The sequence below is a fragment of the Schistocerca cancellata genome, chromosome 7 (genome assembly GCF_023864275.1).
Source record: "Schistocerca cancellata isolate TAMUIC-IGC-003103 chromosome 7, iqSchCanc2.1, whole genome shotgun sequence".
In the NCBI taxonomy this organism is placed as follows: domain Eukaryota; kingdom Metazoa; phylum Arthropoda; class Insecta; order Orthoptera; family Acrididae; genus Schistocerca; species Schistocerca cancellata.
The window spans coordinates 409077316-409103060 of NC_064632.1; the positions used below are offsets into that span (position 1 = coordinate 409077316).

General features: G+C 39.4%; 1 protein-coding gene across 1 annotated transcript in view; it reads left to right on the top strand.

Annotated features, from left to right (window-relative positions):
* The window catches only part of LOC126092796 (GATA zinc finger domain-containing protein 4-like), a 45495-nt gene that overhangs the window by 5255 nt on the left and 14495 nt on the right, over window positions 1–25745 (top strand). The window contains exon 2 of the mRNA XM_049908525.1: window positions 25169–25448. Within this exon, the coding sequence (XP_049764482.1) occupies window positions 25169–25448 (280 nt within the window). The remainder of the gene's footprint in view (window positions 1–25168; window positions 25449–25745) is intronic.

The window sequence follows — 25745 nt, forward strand, 5'->3', positions numbered from 1 at the left end:
GCAACAAGGTTGTTGGTTGGTTGTTGTTTTGGGGGGAGGAGACCAGACAGCGAGGTCATCGGTCTTATCAGATTAGGAAAGGATGGGGAAGGGAGTCAGCCATGCCCTTTGAAAGGAATCATCCCGACATTTGCCTGGAGCGATTTAGGGAAATCACGGAAAACCTAAATCAGGATGGCCGGACGCAGGATTGAACCATCGTCCTTCCGAATGCTGGGCAACAAGGCCTGAATGATATGCACTTTGTATGCATGAAACAATAAACGTTTGTGTAGAACGTCATGGAGAGAGCTTTTTGGCATCTGTAATTCACATGAGGCCCTGTGCACCATTTTCTTTGGACTTCGAAGAAAAGACTGCCTTACAGATTCCACCCTGTCTGCTGAGGTTCTTGGTCGACCAGACCTTCGAAGGTCAGCAACTGATCCTGTGTTCTTGAACTTCTCATACCAGATTTTAATGCTCTTGACATCAGGTGGATTCCTTCCAAATGTTGTCTGGAAGTGTCTCTGCACTGTGGTTGGTGATCGTGTCTCATGGTACCAAAGGACACACTGTTCCTTCTCCTGAATGGTTGACATGGCTTCTTGGGCACTGCACCTCATCCACTACTTACGTACTGTGAACCTAAAACAGAAAAAAACTTTGATAGTTGTAAACAATTCGACACCAGTTTCGTATTTGTATCTTACTTCTAGCCTGAGTTATCAATTTATGTAATCAGGGAAAGACTTTTCGGACACCCTGTATAAGTCTGTATGCAACAGTTTTTGATGCACAGAACGTCCACATGGCCCAACAGAGAACCAGTTATGCACTTAGAAATGCATGGATACTTGCACTTAACAGAGAGAGAGCTCAGAGGAAAACTTCTCATAGCTTAACACCCAATATAAGAAATGAGGGTGCAAATGATCTATGGCCATAGAGGTCACAAGCACAGTACCTGTCAGTTCCATGATGTTACCATGACATAATCCTGCTAATAAGTTGCCATCACTTGAGTTTAGTAGTAGGACCATTGCCAATTTAACAACAGTCATGTGTCCCCTGGCAACAGTGATGGAGGTTGTCATTGAAAGCTTGGGGCTTTGTATGTATTTGACAAGCTAAGTTTACCAACAACTTTTATCCAAGGAATCCCTCATGAAAGACTTAAATTCCATTATTTCTGCCTGCTTTTAATCCTCCTAATAAGTGTTTAATTTTGGTGACCAGTTTATCCATCTTTTATCTTTTTCATGTACACTGTCGGATACAGCTTGTGAACTTTCTGAATGATTTTGACAACTAATTTCTGTGTTACTGGATTTTGCTCCATGATCTACTGACTGTTTATTACTGTTTTAATCACATTTGGGCGTTCATTCTTTATGGTTTCCAAAATTTTTCTCTGTGGATTGTTCAAGAGCTTGTGTAATTTCAATTATTATAGCTTTAAATGACAGTAATGATGATCCAATCATTTCCTTCATGCCTGATTTACTCAGCTGTACATGTTCACATATTTCTTCTCCTTGTTTAATTGTTCTAACTCTCCCACCCCAACAACATCTGTTTTTAATTTTGGCTCTGTAATGAATGCTTCCTAAACTTTTTTCATCACTTGTGACAATAAAAATTAACAAAAGCACTGCACTCTTTTTTAGTTTCTCTTCATGTGTCCATGTGCTACTAGCTGCTTTACTATTGCCATTGATAGGATGCATGTCCTCTCACCACAGACAATGCAGTGGCTCATGGCCTTCACTTAATGACCGAGAGCAGCGATGTTTGCATGGAGTTGTCAGTGCTAGCATACAAGCAACACTGCCTCTTATAACAATAGAAACTGATGTAGGATGTTTGATGAACATATCTCTTAGGGCAGGGTGATGCAATGTGGTGTTAATGGGCTGTGGTATCAGAAGACGGATGCGAGTACCTTTGCTAACAACACAACATTGCTTTCAGTGCTTCTCCTGGGCTTATAACCACATCAGTTGCACCCTAGGTAATTGGATACCATGGCCTGGCCTGATATGTCCTGATTTCAGTTGGTAAGAGCTGATGGTAGGGTTTGAGTGTAGAGTGGACACTATGAATCCAAGCTGTCAAGGCAATGTGCAAGTTGGTGATGGCTCTGTAATGGTGTGGACTGTGTTTATTTGGAATGGATTGGGTCCTCTGATCCAATGGAACTGATCACTGGCTGTAAATGGTTATATTCAGCTATTTTGAGACCTTCTGCAGCCATTCGTGGACTTCACGTTTCCAAACAAAGATGGAATTTTTATGGATGACAATGTGTCATGTCACTGAGCCAGAATTTTTTTTTATTGTTTTGAAGAACATGCTAGACCACTCAAGAAAATGAATTGGCCATCCAGATTGCCCAACATGAATCCCATCATGGGACATACCCAAGAGGTCAGTTAATGTACGATATAATGCATCAGCAACACTTCTGCAGTTATGGATGGCTATAGAGGTAGTATGACTCAGTATTTCTGCAGGGGACTTCCAATGACTTGTTGATTCCATGCCATGTCAAGTTCCTGCACTATGCTGGGCAAAAGAAGGTCTGACATGATATTAGGAGGTATCCCATGACTTTTGTCATCTCAGTGTAGAAGATCATTTTTCCAAAACATGTAACACATGCCAGAAGTTAGACAGAAATGACCAAAGATGTAAATCTCACAGTACACAAAGATTACAAGATAATGACCTATACATCTTTTTAAAAAATCTTATGTCATTAATAATTTGCTTTAAATATTTTCAAATTTTCATTAGGAAAAAATAGTCTAGGTTGAAAAGACAGCAGAAGTTTTATTGATATTGTTTGCAATTTTTGAGTCATCTTCCAAATGTCTACATGGGAAAAGTATATAAAAGAAGATTAGGAGTATGGTCCTATCTAGTATGAGAAGGTGGTTCTTGCTTTTAACACCAACAGATGGCACTATGTGTTAAATAGTTTAACTCTTCTTTAATTGTTTTTACAAACAATGGAAACTCCAGCTAGGAATATCAACAATGCAGGAAAAGACAGATTGTTACTTTCTGTAAAAGAGCCACGTTATGTTGCAGACAAGAAAAATTAGAAGACACAGCCTTCATCAGTAAATGACACACACAACATTCATATGCACAGGCAAGCACACCACATGCAAACAAGGCTACCATCTCCAGCATCTTGGGCTCGAATGCAACCATATGGGATGCAAGCAGCAGTCTGGAGGTGGTGAGGAAGGGGGAGAGATACGAAAGTTGTCTGGTGGAATGTTCAGGGAATGACATGCCAACAGGCTGTAATGGTCACCTAGTCGTAGATATTGCTAATTGCTATAATCGCACTATTTCACTCCCATTTACGGAGCTTGTTAGCACTTGATGTTAGGTTGGCACCATTAAACTGCATTGTATTGTGGTAATCGCTGCTACTTGCTGGATCACTGCCGTGTCTCGATGCTGATGCTGGCTCTAAATCTGGTTGTCTAGGGTTAAAAGCATGAGGTCCCGTGTTTTATATGTGCTTTTGATGATAAAGAACGAGCGAAACCAACAAATATGTAAACTTCAAATATTTGTTACTCTGGTGGCCATCTTAATTCCACTGTCCACCAAAGACCATGACACAACACAAAGTAGTACATCCTTTACATGTTCTTTGCATTGTTTATCCACCTCAAACAATAACACACAAACACACTTTACCAAAGTGACATTCCGACTGCCCCTCGACCCTTCTTGCTGCTTGTATTTATAACATTGTCAAAGAACTACTAAAAAGAGATATAGTTTATAAGTCACATGTACATTTGTTATCATAATTTGTGCAGAAAAGTTATTAATTTGCATCGAGTGACATAATTTAACATGTTATTAAAATGACAGACAGATTTGTTGACTTGACAGAATAATTCTTTGTTACAAAAAGGCCGTTTTTTTAGAAGTTTGTCAATTGACTTCTCTAATTTGCATAAATAAGTAAATAACATGAATTATTAAGAATTACATTGGTTTTCATCTAAAATAGGATTGATTTCGTGAATACTGAGTGAAACCGCTCCTAGTGAACAAATAGGTTCCACTGGGTGATTTTTATTTAAGGAGATCCAAAATACCTAAGTTGGCCTCTAATTTTCGTACTTCATATTAATTATTTAAGATGAACTTAGTGTTTTTACATGATGACATTTGCTGTATCAGTGATCAAGTCATATAAACCTTTGTGTGGGTCAGTTACTCAGTATAATTTAATGGGTTGACTGTTTATGCAGACATGTTATGCAATCATTGTTAACATACACAATAACTTTTCTATAATCATAAATACATGTTAAACTGGTTGAATTTGGAGAGTATCGCATACTTCAGTAAAGTAAAGCCTTTAATATGTTCCGTTACAAGGCGCAGCATCAGGAGGTTGCAGGTTAGGGAAGTAGGGGAAGACAGAGCAAAAAAGGAGAGGAGCAGGGAAATATGGGTGAATGCATTGTCAGAGTGTGGTAAATAAACAACCATTCTCTGCCAATGCATCCACCTGTCTTTTCCCTCTCCTCTCCTTTTTTACCAATTTTTCTCCACCTCTCTGCCTCACAACCTTGATAACGTTTGTTTTATTCAAAAAGCTTTAAGAGTTTACACACACAAAACTCGGAGGGACTACTTTTCAGCATGCCCTCGTAGCATTTAACCACAATAAAGGTGGTGAAACAATTATTTTGCTTATGAAGAGCTGCTGCATGATGCTGTGCCTGTTAGCACTCTAGCCACTGCACACTCCACCAATCAGCATTCATCTCTCTCCCCAGCCATACACTACTATTCCTTCCCCTCCCCTAACCCCTCCAATCTGCTGCTGGAATCCCATGTGATAATGGCATTCTGGCCCAAGATGCTGGAGTTGGAGGTCATGTGTGCATGAGATACATGAGATATGCTTGCTCTTATGTGTATGAAGGGGTGTGTGTGTGTGTGTGTGTGTGTGTGTGTGTGTGTGTGTGTGTGTGTGTGTGTGTTTTTTTTTTTTTTTCACTGATGAAGATTGCAGCCAAAAGCTTTATGTAAGTGTCTTAATTGTGTCAAAGGTAAGACTCAGCACCTCTTTCACTGTTCTACTACCAATTTGGCTCTTCATTTCTTGTCTAGGGCAACTCTTTTTTAACTCTTACTTATGCATTTTAGATGCACAACAACAGTTTTGGCTAGTGATGACTAATTCATTGCCTGCAGTCCCCAAATATAAGTCCCTCTTCACTCAGATGTTTTAAAGTACTTGAAAGAAATTTTACCACTTTCTCACACTATCTAGGACCACACACCTAATCTGCTTTTATGTATTTTTCTGATGTAGAAATTCTGAATATGCTTCAAAAATATGAAACGCATCAATAATGCTTTTAGTAAAAATGCCTATTGACATTAATAAAATAAAGATAGGGTAAATTACAATATCAGTGGTGTTTGTTGCAGGATTCTATTGTGAATCATTTACAAGTTATGATACTGTGCAAATGTGTAAATGCTAGGTATGATGATGTTATGTTTGCTTATAGTGTGCTTCTGTGTGCGCTGAGTGCATTGCAACTTGCAAGTCATTTAATGAGCGACAGTCCAAGCAGTAGGCTGTTAGTGGATGATGGGATGTACCAGTGTAGAAAAAGCTGACATGCTCATGGTGTATGGGGAATGTAGGAAGAATGCAGTTCCTTCTTGTACAGTGTATGTGGCAAGATATGCTAGTAGACATCAACCATGTAGTCAATAATGTCTCAACGTCTTCAACCAGCTACATGAAAGTGGTAATGTAACACTTAGACAATGCAACAGAAGAAAATAAATGATGGGTGAAAAGGGAAAATTGATGATCCTGCTGCTGTTGCAGTTGAGAAACATGTTAACTCCTGCACAATCACATGAGGAAGCGGCACAAGTCAGGCGAGTGTCCTAGGCATTCTCCATCGAAATGGGTCCCACACCAATCACATTTCTTCCCATCATCATCTGCATAGAAATAATTGTGAGAATCATGTTAACTTCTGGACATGAGCATTAAGACAGGGTAATGGATTTCCCAATGTATTATATTTCTCATTTAGAGATGAAGCCACGTTTACCAGTTATGGCCAAGTAAACAGCCAAAAATTGCACTATTGGTCTGTTGACAATCCCCATTGACTTGATCACATGTAATTGCAGTGTGTGTGGTGTGGTGTGGGATAGTGATCTATCAACTCATAGGCCTGTTTTTCACTGGCAGAACACAGTACGTGCAGGAGTATCACAGCCTCATAGCAGACCATCTTCCACAGATGCTAGAAGACATTACTCTGCAAACTGTGTGCAGCTTGTGGTACCAAATTGTTGGCTGTCCAGTCCATAGCGTACAAAGTACTACAGCATGACTTCATGCACTGTTTCCAAATCATTGGATTGGACACAGAGGATCTATACTTTGGGTAGACCATTCCCTAGATTTGACAGCATAGACTTTTTTTTCCAAGGAGAAAGCTGATTGATGCTGTCTACAAGGACATAACAACTACACCTGAAGATATACAATCATGTAGTACTGTGGCTTTCTTGAACATCTCTACTGAAATTCTAATATGTGTGCAGCATTCATTCCATGCTAGACTAGAAGCATGTATTCCCATTGAAAGTGGTCATTTTGAACACAACCTGCATTCGTCAGTAGGCTCATTACTGATCAGAATCTACTTAAGCAATATATGCACTTGTGTTGCTCTTTTTACTGACCCTAGGGCAGTTGCAAACAGTTTTAATTCTTACTATGCAACTGTTGCTGGAAAATTAGTGAAGGATAAATTAGGAAATCCACTTAATACAACATGGAAAGAACTTTCATCCATTGAAATAAACAATATATCCATGTTCCTCAGTCCAATAGGCCCAACAGAGCTCTTGAATACAATTAATTCACTGAAGAGTAATTATCTACATCTACATCCATACTCTGCAAGCCACCTGGCGGTGTGTGGCAGAGGGTACTTTGAGTACCTCTATCAGTTCTCCCTTCTGTTCCAGTCTCGTATTGTTTGTGGAAAGAAAGATTGTCAGTATGCCTCTGTGTGGGCTCTAATCTCTCTGGTTTTATTCTCATGGTCTCTTCGCGAGATATACGTAGGAGGGAGTGATATACTGCTTGATTCCTCGGTGAAGGTATGTTCTCAAAACTTCAACAAAAGCCCATACTGAGCTACTAAGAGTCTGTCCTGCAAATTCTTCCATGGAGTTTATCTATCATCTCCGTAACACTTTCGCGATTACCAAATGATCCTGTAATGAAGCGTGCTGCTCTCCGTTGGATCTTCTCTATCAACCCTATCTGGTACAGATCCCACACTGGTGAGCAATATTCAAGCAGTGGGCAAACAAGTGTACTGTAACCTACTTCCTTTGTTTTCAAATTGCATTTCCTTAGGACTCTTTCAATGAATCTCAGTCTTTCATCTGCTTTACGAACGATCAACTTTATATGATCATTCCATTTTAAATCACTCCTAATCCGTACTCCCAGATAATTTATGGAATTAACTGCTTCCAGTTGCTGACCTGCTATATTGTAGCTAAATGATAAAGGATCTTTCTTTCTATGTATTCGCAGCACATTACACTTGTCTACATTGAGATTCAATTGCCATTCCCTGCACCATGCGTCAATTTGTTGCAGATCCTCCTGCATTTCGGTACAGTTTTCCATTGTTACAACCTCTCAATATACCACAGCATCACCTGCAAAAAGCCTCAGTAAACTTCCGATGTTATCAACAAGGTCATTTATATATAATGCGAACAGCAACAGTCCGACGACACTCCCCTGCAGCACACCTGAAATCACTCTTAATTCGGAAGACTTCTCTCCACTGAGAATGACATGCTGCATTCTGTTATCTAGTAACTCTTCAATCCAATCACACAAATGGTCTTATAGTCCATATGCTCTTACTTTGTTCATTAGACGACTGTGGGGAACTGTATCAAACGCCTTGCGGAAGTCAAGAAACACGGCATCTACTTGGGAACCCGTGTCTATGGCCCTCTGGGTCTCATGGACGAATAGTGCGAGCTGGGTTTCACAAGATCGTCTTTTTCGAAACCTACGCTAATTCCTACAGGGTAGATTTCTAGTCTCCAGAAAAGTCATTGTACTCTAACATAATATGTGTTCCAAAATTCTACAACTGATCAACGTTAGAGATATAGGTCTATAGTTCTGCACATCCATTCGACGACCGTTCTTAAAAATGGGAATGGCCTGTGCCCTTCACCACTGCAAGAAGGGGGGCAAGTTCCTTCACGTACTCTGTGTAAAATCAATCTGGTATCCCATCAGGTCCAGTGGCCTTTCCTCTTTTGAGCGATTTTAATTGTTTCTCTATCCCTCTGTCATCTATTTCGATATCTACCAGTTCGTCATCTGTGCGACAATCTAGAGAGGGAACTACAGTGCAGTCTTCCTCTGTGAAACAGCTTTGAAAAAAAGACATTTAGTATTTCAGACTTTAGTCTGTCATCCTCTGTTTCAGTACCATTTTTGTCACAGAGTCTCTGTACATTTTGTTTTGATTCACCCACTGCTTTGACATAAGACCAAAATTTCTTAGGATTTTCTGCCAAGTCAGTACATAGAACTTTACTTTCAATTTCATTGAACACCTCTCGCACAGCCCCCCTCACATTGCATTTCGCTTCGCGTAGTTTTTGTTTGTCTGCAGGGCTTTGGCTATGTTTATGTTTGCTGTGTAGTTCCCTTTGCTTCCGCAACAGTTTTCTAACTCGGTTGTTGTATCATGGGGGCTCTTTTTCATCTCTTACAATTATTCAATTGGTATTGATGATATTCCAAATTATTTTTACAATATAACAGCACGACAAATACTTTCACCTTTATCGGACATATGCAATTCATCCTTATCATGTGATGCCTTCCCTCAGCAACTGAAAATGGCAAAAGTAATACCCCTATATTTAAAGGGTGATCATCGATGTATGGGTAACTATAGGCCTGTATCTCTATTGTCAGGAATTTCGAAAATTATTGGAAAAGTGTTCTTTTCAAAACTAACTACATTCTTCAACAAGAATTTGGATGTCTGGATGTCAACATTGCTTCAGACCACAGTGATCAACTGAAACAGCCACTTTCAATCTGATAAACCAGTGGACAACCACAGAAATATCTCAGGTTTATTCTTGGACCTAACAAAAGTTTTTGATGTATTTGATCATTCTGTACTCCTGAGGAAGCTTGAATGGTGTGGTATTAGAGGTGTGCCAAATCAGTGGATTAAATCATATTTGGAATTTCACTCTCAGGTAACTGAAATTAAGTACATGAATGGAAATGAACTCCAGGTACACCTTTTGGAACCATGTGGACTAAGTAATGGTGTTCCACAGGGCTCCATGTTAGGTCCCTTTCTTTTTTTGGTGTATATTAATGATTTCCCATCACATGTTAGGGATTCTGAGCCAGTATTGTTTACAGATGACACCAGTCTATTGACTGAAGAGAATAAAGAAGAAACTCTTACTGCATCTGCAAAAGATATTACAAAAGGAGTGTCTGAATGATTTACCAGAAACCGTCTAATAGTTAATCCCCAAAAAACGGTACTCATGAATTTCCACAGTGATCAAAATAAAAATTCAGCACAACCTGTAATATGTATAGATAACTAAAACATTAGTGCTGTCAACGAAACTAAATTTCTTGGGATTCATATCCAGGAAAATCTTAAATGGAGCATTCATATCACATCCCTAAATTCAAAACTAGCAAAAATGAGCTATGTAGTAACAATTATTTGCAGCAACAGTAGTTCAGAAACAGTTATGGCTGTATACTTTGCTCATGTACATTCAATACTGAAGTACACTATCATTTTCTGGGAAAATGTACACCAGGCCATAACAGTTTTTGGGAAACAAAAGGCAATTATAAGAATAATGAAACAAGTTAGCAGCAGAAAACCATGCAAACCTTTCTTTAAAGATCTAAAGGTCCTACCCCTTCTCTACATTTATATACTGTAATTAGTCATGCATGTCAAAAAAGCATACTGAGAAAAGAAAACCTTTTCCCTCAAAACAAAAGTGTCCATGATTACAGTACCAGGTCAGACAGTGTCATACATGTTAATCATTGTAACACCAAATTATGCCAAAAAGGTGTATATCATGCAGGAACAAAACTATACAACAGATTATCAAGACATATAAAATCTCTTCCTGAACTACAGAGCTTTAAAAAATCTGTGACAGCCTACCTTCTGAAAAACTGCTACTATTCAGTCTCTCACTATTTTATGCAAGGAAAAATGTAATTTGTATCTTTAATTTTAGAAATAAGTTATAAATATACAGTATTTTAAAAAATTGTAATTATTAAGTGTATAGATCCAATTTGTTATAAAAATTTAAATAATATATGTTTGATGTTTGAAAAATCAATAGCTAAAAAAGTTTTCTGTTCAATATCCTGTGTACAATATATGTACTGAAAAAGAGATTTATATGGACAAATAAATAAATATTGTGTGCTACCACAGGAACTGTACAAGTACCGATGTGAGAACTTTTGAAAATACAATAAACAGGCCTGAAAAGAAAGTTTAAAATGCGATGTTTAAAAATAAAATAGATGTTGAAGGCTACTGATGAAATCTTTGTTTTATTTGAACAGACAGTATAGGAACTCATGTCTTAAAAATAATGTCATTTACATGCAATCCAACATGCCCGCTGAACACTTTTAAAGAATGAAAAAAAATTGTATGATGGTTTAGCGTGTAGACCTGGGGATGACTGCCACTTTGCTACAGTTATTTTCTTTTGATTGCTCCAGAGCAGTCAGATTATGGACACACTCTTAGATCTGACATATCCCCATAAGAAAAAATCCATGAGGTCAAATCTGGACATGTGAGGGCCAATTTATGTCACCCTTCCTGGAAATTGATTTGTCAGGGGAAATTTTGTTAACTCGCAGTTACAGAAGCACTGGACAAGGGTACTGTAGCTCTGCCTTGCTGAAATCATGTTCTTTGGTTGTAATCGGGAAAGTTTTGCAATTCAAATGCCACAAAGTCATACAGCATCATCACATTACATTCCAAACTCACTGTAACTGCATGATCACTCTTGTCCTCGAAAAAGCACAGGACAATTATTCCTCAAGCCGACTTTGCAGTCCATAATTTTTGAGAATGAACGGGTTTCTCATACTTTTGTTTAGGATTTGTTGCACTCCAGTATCAGCAATTTTGCTTACTGACATGACCATTCAGGTGAAAATGAGCCCCATCAGAAAACAAAATGATGTTAAATGATGAAAACTCAGTCCCATAATTAACAAGCTGCACTCTGTATCTGGCATCCTGAGATTAATTCTTGCACCAATTGAATTTTGTAAAAGTGTAATTTGATGTTTTTTTGCAGAATTCAGTGCTGTGATGAACTATGCACATTTACAGAACTTGCACGCTTACAAATGGAGAGGTTAGGATTGTAACAAAGACAAATTTACTGTCTCCATGGATTTGCCCATTCTTGATGATCTTGGTCACCCGTATTTTGGTTTAGCCAGTTTCAGCTGGTCTCTTCAAACGTTTTGCTCAATTTCTGCATAAGGGAAACACCTGGATCATCACTTAAATCATGCAGTCCATAAAAACTACAAAAGTTCCTCCAGGCTACAGTCACCGAATCACCGTTTCCATAAAATTCACACATGTAGCACAAGTGGCCTGCTCCTGAGAATTGCTCCTTTTCAACTGAATTCTGAAAGGCCAAGCAAGCACTGAACACACTTCCCACTATCCTTCAATTTGTTGCACATGCTGAAGTGTTGGCAGAAGAGCCAACACTGTGTTGCTAGAGGAGGCCGAAATGCATGCATTTAATTACACGCTGACTGGCGTGAGGTCTGGAACAGTTAAGGGAATTAATAGTATACTAGCAGACCGCAGCCGATTTAAAAACTACCACTTAGCAAGTGTGGTGTCTGGCGGTGACACCACACGTGTACAGAGAGTTTTTCACATATAAAATTTCTTTTTAGACGCCCTGTATCTCATTAATGACTTGCACTACAATGCTGTTACAAGCACCACTGACATTGTAATTTATCCATATTTTAGTCTGTTAATGTTGATAGGCATTATTCCGTTTAAGAAAGTGTTTACACAAAAAATGCGCTTTCTAAGTGTTATTACAATCTGTTGACTGGCTAACAATACCAGCCCTGACTATTAATCCATTCTGTGAAATTCACATCAGTAGCATAGCACTTCCAATTTCTACAACATTTATGCTGCAAGTTTCAGGTGATTCATCCTGTATAAAGACAAGTCATCATTCAGTCAGTCATAGACTGTGTACTGGTTTTCTGTTAAAAGTGACAGTGAGAAAGAAACTGCTGTGCTGTGAAAAAGTTGTTTTTTTTTTTTCTTTTTCTTCCTCACAGTTCTGATCTATAATAGCGGGACAATTAAACCATTAGACAAACTGTTTCTCCCATGTATGTATTTTTTCATGCCAATTTGTCTTCTTCCTCACAGTCAGTTTTAACAAACAGAAAAATTTTTATTTATGGCTTATGAGCTTTTAATTGGAAGACTACTATGACATCTGAATCATTTGAAACAATATAGTCATACACATTTGCAGACAAACTATGCAAAATGCTGCCATTGAAGCTACTATCCTCACAGATCCAAGCAAGCAATATTACGGTTTAACATCCCATTGACAGAGAGGTCATTAGAGATGGACCGCAAGCTCAGAATGTTTAAAGGATGGGGAATGAAATCGGCTGTGACCTTTCAAAGGTATTATCCCCATATTTACATGGAATGATTTATGAAAATCATGGAAAAACCTAAGTCAGGATGGCTGAATGTGGATTTGAACACTTGTCCCCCACATGAGAGTGCTACCACTGTCATACCTTGCTTGGTTCACTGATCAAGCAACATGTGATGTCTCTCATACCCTGAACACCAATGATGGGAACCAATTTACCCATTTTATTTTTAAGCAGCTTCAATTTCCAATTAAGGTTTCATTAGCAGTAACAACAAAAAAGGCTGAAGGTCGGAGGGGGTTGGGGGGGGAGGGGGGACAATGGACTGAGAGGGAGAAGGAAGGAAATGGACATAAAGACAGGGAGGTAGAGAAGGAAATTTAAAATGTATAGCCAATTCTCACACATATTAAGCAATTGTAAAACATTTTCAGGTTCTCTAGAAATTGAATGTAAACAAAATAATAACTGATGGTTTTTTGCTTGTACATAAAAACCATAAATTTGCAATATGTGTCAAATGTCTGTTGATCACTTAATATATTTACTTGAAAGTATTGTCAAGTGTAGTAAAAAGATGTATCACTGACCTCTTTCATTGTAAGTTCCAGGCCATAATTTCTACTGGAAGAAGAATTTTTTAAAATGAAAAGCTATTCCAGGTATAGGGGGCAAAATGTATGTAGAATGGGCCTCATTTCAGACTATGATTTTGGGAAGTCATAGGTCTGTCAAAGCAGCTGATCAATACATTCAAGGCCAGGATAATAGTGAGTGACAAGAGGTGTACTCATCAGCTGTATTTGGCAGTATCAGCAGTATCAGGACTAGATGTCATGACCCGGGAAATTGTTTTTGAACTGGTGGGGCAATTGTGTCCTGTGAAGGCTAAAGTGAAATGGTTGTGTATTGGTGCAAAAAGTCTGCACCTGAACAATTATACTTCCCTCAAATGGCAAGGCTGTATGAGAGAATGTTTGACACGGAAAGGCTGTCATGTGTCAGAATGTGAATACTGTTAGTTGTTAGTGGGTTTAATGTAAACAGACATGCATAGCTGACCCATGGTGAGGATTGGGTCAACATCAAGGAAACTGGCATAGAATTCAGAACAGGACCAGACTTTCAAATTTCATATGGTGCATTCCCTTTCCTTTCCTTCTCATCTCATCTAGGAAATCTCCAACAACCAGGGGTTCTGTGTGACTTTCCTGACCTCTCCCTATTCCCAAAACCTCACCGGTCCTTTCCTTTCAGCCTTCTTCCTACACCACCAGCCCTGCTTCTGTAAGGAGGAGCCACTGGCTCTGAACGTTGGCATGTTCACTTAACCTACATCTATATCTACATGGTTACTCTGCAATTCACCCTTAAGTGCCTGGGAGAGGGTTCATTGAACCATTTTCATACTACTTCTCTACCATTCCACTCTTGAATGGTGCGTGGGAAAAAGGAACACCTAAATCTTTCCGTTCACGCTCTGATTTCCCTTATTTTATTATTATGATCATTTCTCCCTACGTAGGTGGGTGTCAACAAAATATTTATGCATTTGGAAGAGAAAGTTAGTGATTTAAATTTCATAAATAGATCTAATCACAAAGAAAACCGCATTTGTTGCAGTGACTGCCACCCCAACTCACATATTGTAACAGTAACACTCTCATCCCTATTGTGCGATAACATGAAATGAGCTGACCTTCTTTGCACTTTTTTTATATCCTCCATCAATCCTACCTGGTAAGGATCCCACACAGCACAGCAATATTCCAGCAGAGGACAGACAAATGTAATGCAGGCTGTCTATTTAGCAGGTTTGGCACATCTTCTAAGTGTTCTGCCAACAAAGCACAGTCTTTGTTTCACCTTCCCCACAATATTATCTATGTGGTCTTTCCAATTTAAGTTGCTTGTAATTATAAGTCCTAGGTATTTACTCGAATTGACAGTGCTTAGATTTGTGTGATTTATCGTATACCCAAAATTTATTGGATTTCTTTTAGTACCCATGTGGATGACCTCACACTTTTCTTTGTTTAGTGCTAATTGCCACTTTTTGCACCATAAAGAAATTCTCTCTAGAACATTTTGTAATTGGAATTGATTGTCTGATGATTTTACTAGAAGGTAAATTACAGCGTCATCTGCAAATAGTCTAAGGGAGCTGCACAGATTATCACTTAGATCATTTTTATAAATCAGGAACATCAGAGGGCCAATGACACTACCTTGCAGAATGCTAGATATCACTTCTGTTCTACTTGATGATTTACTGTCTATCGCTACAAACTGTGACCTCTATGAGAGGAAATCATGAATCCAGTCAAACAAATGAGATGATACTCCATACGCACGCAATTTGATTAATAATCACTTGTGAGGAACGGTATCAAAAGCCTTCTGGAAATCTAGGAATATGGAATCAATCTGAGATCCCTTGTCAACAGCACTCAGAGCTAGTTGTGTTGCACAAGAATGATATTTTCTGAATCAATGTTGGTTATGCATCAGTAAGTCATTTTCTTCAAGGTGATTCATAATGTTTGAGTACAGTTTATGCTCCAAAATCCTAATGCAAATTGAGGTCAGTGATATGAGACTGTATTTCAATGGGTTACTCCTATTTCCTTTCTTGAATATTGGTGTGACCTGTGCTATTTTCCAGTCTTTAGTAATAGACCTTCCATCAAGTGAGTGGCTGTATATGATTGCTAAGAAAGGCACTATTGTGTCTGCATACTCTGAAAGGAACCTGACTGTTATACCATCTGGACTGGAAGACTTGCCTTTCTTAAGTGATTTGAGTTGTTTTGCAACACCTAAGATATCTGCTTTTATGTCACTCATGCTAACAGCTGTACTGGTTTCGAATTCTAGAATACTTACTTCATCTTCTTTCGTGAAGGAATTATGGAAAACTGTATTTAGTAACTCCACTTTAGCGGTACCATCATCGGTAACATTTCCATCGCTATCGCGCAGTGACGGTATTGACTGTTTTTTTGCCACTGGTGTACTTTACATATGATCAGAATCTCTTTGAGTTTTATACCATATTTTGAGACAATATTTCATTGTGGAATCTATTAAAAGCATGCTGCATTGACATCCGCACTAAATTTCGAGCCTCCGTGAAACTTAGCCAGTCTTGGGGATTTTGCATTCTTCTGAATTTGGCATGCTTTTTTTGTTGCTTCTGCAACAGTGTTCTGACATGTTTTGTGTACCATGGTGGATCAGTCTCGTCTGTTATTAACTTATGCAGTATGAATCTATCTATTGCTGTCGATACTGCACCTTTGAATTCGAGCTGTATCTGGTCTTCACTTACATAATTAGTTTGGAAGGAATAGAGACTCTCTCTTAGGAAGACATCAAGCAAATTTTTATCTGCTGTTTTAAATAGATATATTTTGTGTTTATTTTTAGTGGTTTTGGTTGATACAGTTTTGAGCCTCACTGCAATGACCTTGTGCTCACTAATCCCTGTATCCATCATGATGCTCTCTATTAGATTAGGGTTATTTGTGGCTAAGAGGTCAAGTATGTTTTTGTAACATTTACAATTTGTATGGGCTCATGAACTAATTGTTTGAAACAATTCTCAGAGAAAGCATTTAGTACAATTTTGAAAGATGTTTTCTGTCTACCACCGGCTTTGGACATGTATTTTCGCCAACAGATCGAGGGTAGATTGAAGTCTCCACCAATTGTAACTGTATGAGTGAGGTACTTATTTGTAATGAGATTCAAGTTTTCTTTGAAGCATTCAGCTATTATATCATCTGAGATGAGGGGTCCATAGAAGGAGCCAATTATTATTTCGGAATGGCTGTTGAGTATAACCTCTACCCATAGTAATCCACAGGAACTATCTACTTCAACTTCACTACAAGATAAACTACTACCAACAGACACAAACACACCATCACTTCTTTATTTAATCTATCCTTTCTGAACAAGGTTTGCGCCTCTGTAAAAATTCTGGCAGAATTTATCTCCGGCTTTAGCCAGCTTTCTGTTCCAATAACTATTTCAGCTACAGTGCTTTATATCAGCGCTTGAAGCTCTGGTACTTTTCCAAAACAGCTATGACAATTTACAACTACAATACCGACTGTTGCTTGGTTGACTCTCATTGTTTCTTTGCCCTGAACGCTTTGAGACTGGAGCCCTTTTTTATCTTTCCCAATACTATCTAACGTAAAAAAGCTGCCCTGTCCATGCCACACAGCCCCTGCTACCCATATAGCTGCCTCCTGTGTGTAGTGGACATCTGACCTATTTAGCGGAACCCAAAACCCCACCACCCTCTGGCGCAAGTCGAGGAATCTGCAGCCTACATGGTCACAGAACTGTCTGAGCCTCTGATTCAGACCCTCCATTCGGCTCTGTACCAAAGGTTCACCATCGGCACTGTTGACAATGCTGCAGATGGTGAGCTCTGCCTTCATCTTACTAGCAAGGCTGGCAGTCTTCACCAACTCAGATAGCCACTGGAAACCAGAGAGAATCTCTTCTGATCCATAGAGACACATGTCATTAGTGCCTACATGAGCCACCACCTGCAGTTGGCTGCACCCTGTACCATTCATGGCATCTGGAAGGACCCTTTCCACATCTTGGATGACTCCTCCCAGTATGCACATGGAGTGCACATTGGCTTTCTTCCTGTCATTACCTGCCATATCCCTAAGGGGCTCCATCATTTGCCTAACATCTGAGCTCCCAGTGACAAGTAATCTGACCCTCTGCACTTGTCTGGATCTCTCAGGAAGACTGGCCACTGCCGCAACACGCGAGGCTGCCCTCACTGGCTCAGAAGTACTTTCAGCAGTGGGCAGCACCTCAAACCTGTTACGGAGGCATAAGGGTACAGCCTTGAGGCCAGTACCAAATTTCACCTTCCGCCCAGGGATTTGCGACTCCACTATGGTTCACCAATCACCATCACGCAAGTGTCGACTGGCAGGGATGTCCGAATCCGAGGGTGCAGTGGCATCAGAGATCACAGGCAATGCCACAGATTCCAGAGGCGTCAAAGTGCTCGCCTCGGGTGTCCCAATGCCACTGCAGCCCAGGGCAACATCCTGGAACCTGTTGACCACAGCCAACACAGCTTCCAGCTGTTTACAGATAGTGGCCAATTCCACCTGAATCCATACACAACAGGCGCAGTCCCTATCCATCCCTAACAATTTTATTCTTTATATATTTTTTTTGCTTGCCACCACCTGATGAGTAGATTTCTTTATCTGTTCAGTTAATTGATTATTTTGTTGATGTATTAACTCATTAAATAGTTTTCTACATGATGATTGTGAGTGAACACCACATTATATTCTTATAGAAGTTTTTTCAACAATTAACACTTACTATCTTAAACCACAAGTGGGTGCACCTGTATATAAAGAGTTTAGTGCAGTTCCAATGTTGCTTTACAGTTGCAAGTCCACCCCTGTTCCTTCATTATTGCTTCAGCTAACACAGTAACAAGTCGTGTTGTCATACATCCAAGTGAGCAGCAGTAATATAAAATAAACCACAAGCCAGGTGGGAAAAATTTATGGTCTGTGTAAGAAAATGACCCAGAGCCCTAGCTAGCAGGATGACCCCACAGTAAGGTAGTGATCTACAAAATAATTAGTAGTCAAATAAGTGGTTGGCAGTGATGCAATGAAATTGCAGTGTTTAACACATCGAAAGGGACATTACTGTGGGGTAACACTTGTGAGCAGCAACAGAGTGACTGAAAGGTTTGCTTTATTATTATTTAAGTAAACAGCTATTTAGCTCATATAATGTTAGTTTAGTTAAACAGTAATAAAATACACTAGAATTAAACTGTAATTTAGTTCATACATATTTACCTTGGTAACAAAGACATATTATTTGCACATACACCCAAGTGTGCCATACACCCAATTATTTTCTGAAACACAGAATGTCTGCATCAGGATTAACAGTGAGTTAGGCCACAACATTATTCTATATGACATTAATAAATGAAAATATGAAACACGTTAGCTTGTTGATCTTTCTCTCCTCCCCCCCCCCCCCCCCCACCCCCACCCCCACCCCAAGATTTTCGATGTTCTGAATCGCAGTGTGGCTGAGGTAAATTGTTTCAGGCATTCAGACACGTGCTTTTTTCAGTTTGAATTCTCATCAAAATGAGCAGCTAAAGATACCATCCTAATCATTTCTGCATCATGTGTCACTTTTATCATTGGTGTACTGCCAGTATATGTGCAGAACTGATGACATTATGTCTTCTTTTGACTTCAGAGAGACCATTTGCAGAATACCATTCATTAATATTTTTAAGAACATTATTTACCGTACCTCCTATTGCTGTATGTATAAGCTGACAAATACCAGAGTCATCAGAAAAAATAACTGATTCTTGTTGTATAATAGATGTAAGATCATTTACATATATGACAAACAATGGTGGACATAAGATTTAGCCTTGTGGAACTCCCTTGAGTTTAATAATGACCTGTTTCAATCTCCCTGGAAAAATACCCTTAGTGACACATCATAGCACATATTTGAGGAAAGCAGTAGTCGATACAGAAAACGTCAAGGAGGGAGCGCTAAAGATATCTTGAGCTACCTTTTCTTTTACTGTAATCAAAAATAACAAAGTCACATGCAAAGTTTAAGAAAGTTTTATTTAAACTTAATATACACATATACAAGACAATGCCATCTTGTGATATTAAAAAGTTACAGTTGTGGTTCTCTTCCTTAAATGATGCATTCTATGTGCCTATTCTTCCTGGCAAATTGGTTAATTACATCATCATACAACAATCAATGTCAGGGTGAGTGTTCAACAGAGCTAAGCCATTACATCTACATCTACATTTATACTTCACAAGCCACCCAATGGTGTGTGGCGGAGGGCACTTTACGTGCCACCATAATTACCTCCCTTTCCTGTTCCAGTCGAGTATGCTTCACAGGAAGAACGACTGCCGGAAAGCCTCCGTGCGTGCTCGAATCTATCTAAATTTTACATTCATGATCTCCTCGGGAGGTATAAGTAGGGGGAATCAATATATTCGATACCTCATCCAGAAATGCACCCTCTCGAAACCTGAACAGCAATCTACACCACCTTGCAGTGCACCTTCCTTGCAGAGTCCGCCACTCGAGTTTGCTAAACATCTCCGTAATGCTATCACGCTTACCAAATAACCCTGTGACAAAACGTGCTGCTCTTCTTCATATCTTCTCTATCTCCTCTGTCAACCAGACCTGGTATGGATCCCACAATGATGAGCAATACTCAAGTATAAGTCGAACAAGTGTTTTGTAAGTCACCTCCTTCATTGATGGACTACATTTTCTAAGGACTCTCCCAATGAATTTCAACCTGGCACCCACATTACCAACAATTAATTTTATATGATCATTCCACTTCAAATCGTTCTGTACGCATACTCCCAGGTATTTTACAGAAGTAACTGCTACAAGTGTTTGTTCCGCTATCATATAATCATACAATAAAGGATCCTTCTTTCTATGTATTTGCAATACATTACATTTGTCTATATTAAGGGTCAGTTGCCACTCCCTGCTCCAAGTGCCTATCCACTGCAGATCTTCCTGCATTTCACTGCAATTTTCGAATGCTGCAACCTCTCTGTATACTACAGCATCATCCGCGAAAAGCCACATGAAACTTCCGACACTATCTACTAGGTCATTTATAAAGCAATGGTCCTATAACATTCCCCCGTGTCACACCAGAGGTTACTTTAACGTCTGTAGACATCTCTCCATTGAGAATAACATGCTGTGTTCTGTTTGCTAAAAACTCTTCAATCCAGCCACACAGCTGGTCCGATATTCCGTAGGCTCTTATAGTGTTTATAAGGTGACAGTGCGGAACTGTGTTGAATGCCTTCCGGAAGTCAAGGAAAATGGCATCTACCAGGGAGCCTGTATCTAATATTTTCTGGGTCTCATGAACAAATAAAGTGTGTTGGTCTCACACGATCACTGTTTCCAGAATCCATGTTGATTCCTACACAGTAGATTCTGGGTTTCCAGAAATGACATGATACACGAGCAAAAAACATGTTCTAAAATTGTACAACAGATCAGCGCCAGAGATGTAGGACTAAGATTTTGTGCATCTGCTCGACGACCCTTTATGGAAACTGGAACTACCTGTGTTCTTTTCCAATCATTTGGAACCTTCCATTCCTCTAGAGACTTGCGGTACATGGCTGTTAGAAGGGGGGGCGGGGGGGGGGGGGGGGGCAAGTTCTTTCACGTACTCTGTGTAGAATCGAATTCATATTCCATCAGGTCCAGTGGACTTTCCTCTGTTGAGTGATTTCAGTTGCTTTTCTATTCCTTTGACACTTATTTTGATGTTGGCCATTTTTTCGTTCATGCGAGGATTTAGAGAAGGAACTGCAGTGCGGACTTCCTCTGTGAAACAGCTTTGGAAATGGGTGTTTAGTATTTCAGCTTTACACGTGTCATCCTCTGTTTCAATGCCAGCATCATCCCACAGTGTCTGGATATGCTGTTTCGATCCACTTACTGATTTAATGTAAGACCACAACTTCCTAGGATTTTCTTTCAAGTCGGTACATAGAATTTTACTTTCGAATTCACTGAACGCTTCACGCATAGCCCTCCTTATGCTAACTTTGACATGGTTTGGCTTCTGTTTGTTTGAGAGGTTTTGGCTGCATTTAAATTTGCAGTGAAGCTCTCTTTGCTTTCGCAGTAGTTTCCTAACTTTGTTGTTGAACCACAGTGGGTTTTTCCCATTCCTCACAGTTTTACTCAGTATGTACCTGTCTAAAACGCATTTTTCCATAAACACTCAACATTGTCAGTGTCGAAACAGAAATTTTTGTTTTGATCTGTTAGGTAGTCAGAAATCTGCCTCCTATTACTCTTGGTAAACAGATAAACCTTCCTCCCTTTTTTATATTCCTACTTACTTCCATATTTAGGTATGCTGCAACAGCCTTATGTTCACTGGTTCCCTGTTCTGTGCTTACAGAGTCGAAAAGTTCGGGTCTGTTTGTTATCAGTAGGTCCAAGATCTTATCTCCATGAGTCAGTTCTCTGTTTAATTGCTCAAGATAATTTTCAGATAATGCACACAGTATAATGTCACTCGATGCTCTTTCCCTACCACCCATCCTAAACATCTGAGTGTCCCAGTCTATATCTGGTAAATTGAAATCTCCACCTGATACTATAACATGCTGAGGAAATTTATGTTAAATGTATTCCAGATTTTCTCTCAGTTGGTCTGCCACTGATGCTGCCGAGTCGGGAGGTTGGTAAAAGGAGCCAACCCTCCTCCATTGTCGACCTCAGCCATGTCTTTGCACACTGCAATGTTGAAAAATTTCTTTTTACTGTAGCCACAGATGCAGGTAGACAAGCAAATATTTTGTAGTGTGTGTGCAAAGTAGGATAGTCAAATCTAGGACAAATGGACAACACTTGCATAACAGAATCATGATCATTAAGGGTGTTTATGCTCGTTTGCTTGTACTGAAGAATCTCCCTCATTAGTCTTTTTAATCACAAAACAGTAGAATATTCACAGCTTTTCTCAAACAAATGCCAGACAGAATAATATATTGAGATTACTAGAATGACCATGAATTTTCTCATAGGTATGTGTTAGCTATCTATGTGATAGACAGAAATGTATAAAAAACAATGATGTGGATGCACATGCTACATAGGAAAGTACAACTACTCGTTAACTCAACTCAGTTGATTCGACTGATTAAAGAAACAAATTAATAGCATGTGGTTTGACTGGTAGGGGCAGTGGAGGTGGCAATGTGGGTGGCCCTGGAAAGGATGGGGGGAGATGCCCCCTATATTTATCTGCCACTAGAGGAAAGACGCACTTACTCTATGGGAGAAAGTCTTTAGTACATTAAGAATGCCATCCAATCCAAATGAGCTTTTATTTGAAAGAATAACTGATTTTCTGAATTTCAGAAGGGGAGTGGGTGAGACATCCCTATGATTGAACTTTGCTTTTCTAACATATTGCTTTGATTTATTTCTCTAACTGTTCATCCCTACTTTGGGGAAATGATTGCTGAACGGATGTGCTATCTATTAGCAATCATTTACAGCCCTGCCATTTAAATAAATAGCACGGTATTCCTGCCCTGTGACCTTTTGTTGTGTGTGATTTCTGGCAGTGTGTATGTTTCTTTTTTTTTTCCAATAACGTTACTTAGCAGCTTTTTAGTGTGCAGTTACTGCAGGATCTTTACTTGTTCTTACCAATAGATATATTTTCTTATTTCTTTCACAGTATACTTTAATTCTGCTAATGATCAATGACTTTTTTATGTGGATGTTTAATATACTTTATGATTAGTTTATGAAGAAAGTTATTTTTCAAAGAATGATACTAATGTATTGTGGAAGTAACTTAACTTTATGTCATCATTCAGTTAATTATTAATTTCATCCTCAAATCTATCTTGTAAATATTTAAAAACAATTGTAGAGTCATAATTATTCTGATTTCTTCTGGATACTGTAATATACCATATTGTTTATACTAACTGTTCATCATGATCAGTAGTAGCTACTGTTACTGAGTATACAAGTCATTTTCTTGCAGCATGTTTCATCAAAGGAAGCTCTACCTACTCTCAATCCATGTGTGTTGGAAAACTGAAAACCAATATCAAATTGGATGATCTAAATTAGGTTTCCAGATCATTTTTTCCTATCAGAATCTTTCAGAAAATAATCACTGAAATTACACAGACTATTCACTACTAGGTTACTAGACACAGTAAGCAATCAATATGCTGCAAACAGTTCAAATTTCTACAGGCAGTTACAATTGCGGACAGACTTGGTTTCAGTATTCATTCACAGAATCACACCTCTATATGCTTTTCCAGACAAAACTCAAATTGTTTCAATAGTTTCAAACTTGTGTTCAGTCTTTATACATGTAACAACTCCTTGTTTTCACATATTACATCTAAATCATTATGACACAGTGCAGTCTTTTACACTTAACATCTCTGATTATGTGGTGTCCAGAAACACACAGGATGTTTACCTTTTTAAGCATCTTTATACTTCCCAGGCACTCAAGATATTAATTACTCAGCGTTCTAGTATTCTGATGAAATAAGCTAACCTTACTTTTTGTCAGCAGCAGGCAGTTAGATTCCACAATCACATGGCTCACAGCAGCATTGACCCAGAGGACACTACAGGACCTCAACAAAACATGTTTTTGATTGAATTTACATCCAGGTCACAGTTCATGGTATAACTTGTGTCTAGCCAATATGTCCCCTGCTTCACCCACTATTACACCCTAACCCTCTTTGTCTACATTCTTCCACAACTTCCCTACATCCTCTACAAGCTGCATAAGACTAGCATTTTTCATCATGATACTTGTTGCCTGATACACTGTTATCAACTTGTACTGTACCATACACTCTACACTTCTACCATGGCTACCACCAAGCAGCAGCAAGTCTTCTCACTAATCGTTTGTTACTGATCTGTGCCTCATTGATTCTGGAGGTTAAGGAATGAAAGAACAAGGCTGTAAGTAACTATTAAGAAACAGACTAGTTATGTCAGAAAGAAATTTCATTGGATTTTGAAAGTATGAAGAAGTAGTACAATTAAAGCACTGAAATCAATAATGATTGAAGAACTGAGAAATAATTTATAATTAGTGAGAAGTACACAGGTTGTGCCAGTATCAAGTTCAGAGAGCCAAGGTGGTCTGCAGAGAGTGAAAACTCACCCACATTTTACCTCCACCTGACCCCCTTCCAGCCAACCTAATTAAGAAGAGAAACAATGTCTTCTGAGTGCAAGTTTTGTAATAGTAACACAACAGAGCTGAAACTCTTGTGAGAGACATGGTGGGTCATATTCTGCACTTTTAACAGAGCTCATTTTGAGCACCACATATTCCTTTCATCCTTGTACACTTTAGCTTTAGACCATTTTCAGAGGAACAAAATCCTGTTGATATGAAGTATCATTTGCAAGTTAGTAGTATTAACAATCAGCACACTTAAGCTTAATACTATTAAGTTGCAAATTCTGCCTTGAATCTATAGGATTTTGTTTCTTTTGGAAACAGGGTAGTTCTGAAATGGCAAAGCATGAAAGAAAAAGCATGTGGTCAAGACATAAGTTTTATTATAAGAAGATCACTTACAGCAACAATAATAAAATAAGGTGGAAGACATAGCCAAGTCTCTAGTACCTTCCACCACAGAAGTCGAGCACGCGCCAGAACAAATGGACATGGCCAGACCATAGAGGGTTCTGCGTGCGCAGCGGCTCTTCAGCGCAGCGGCTCTTCAGCGCAGCGGCTCTTCAGCGCAGCGGCTCTTCAGCGCAGCGGCTCTTCAGCGCAGCGGCTCTTCAGCGCAGCGGCTCTTCAGCGCAGCGGCTCTTCAGCGCAGCGGCTCTTCAGCGCAGCGGCTCTTCAGCGCAGCGGCTCTTCAGCGCAAGGCGCAAGGCGCCGCGCAAGGCGCCGCGCAAGGCGCCGCGCAAGGCGCCGCGCAAGGCGCCGCGCAAGGCGCCGAGCAAGGCGCCGAGCAAGGCGCCGAGCAAGGCGCCGAGCAAGATATATGGGAGGATCAAGAGTGTTTCCTATTGAGCAGGAGCTCCAGGAATTTCTAGTGTCAACGAACGGAAGGGCAACAGGCCCAAGATGGAGAGATAGTGGGAGAAACCATTTGCGGCGCCAGAAATTGATGAAGACAGTTTTGTCAGAGGAAAAGCAAAAGCCATTGTAAATGCTCCAGGAGTGAAGACGATCAAGACAGCACTAAATACGATGCTCAGTAAGACAGGTCCATAGAGAACTGCAATAGATGACAAAATCATCGACAAAAATGGAGCTGTAGTT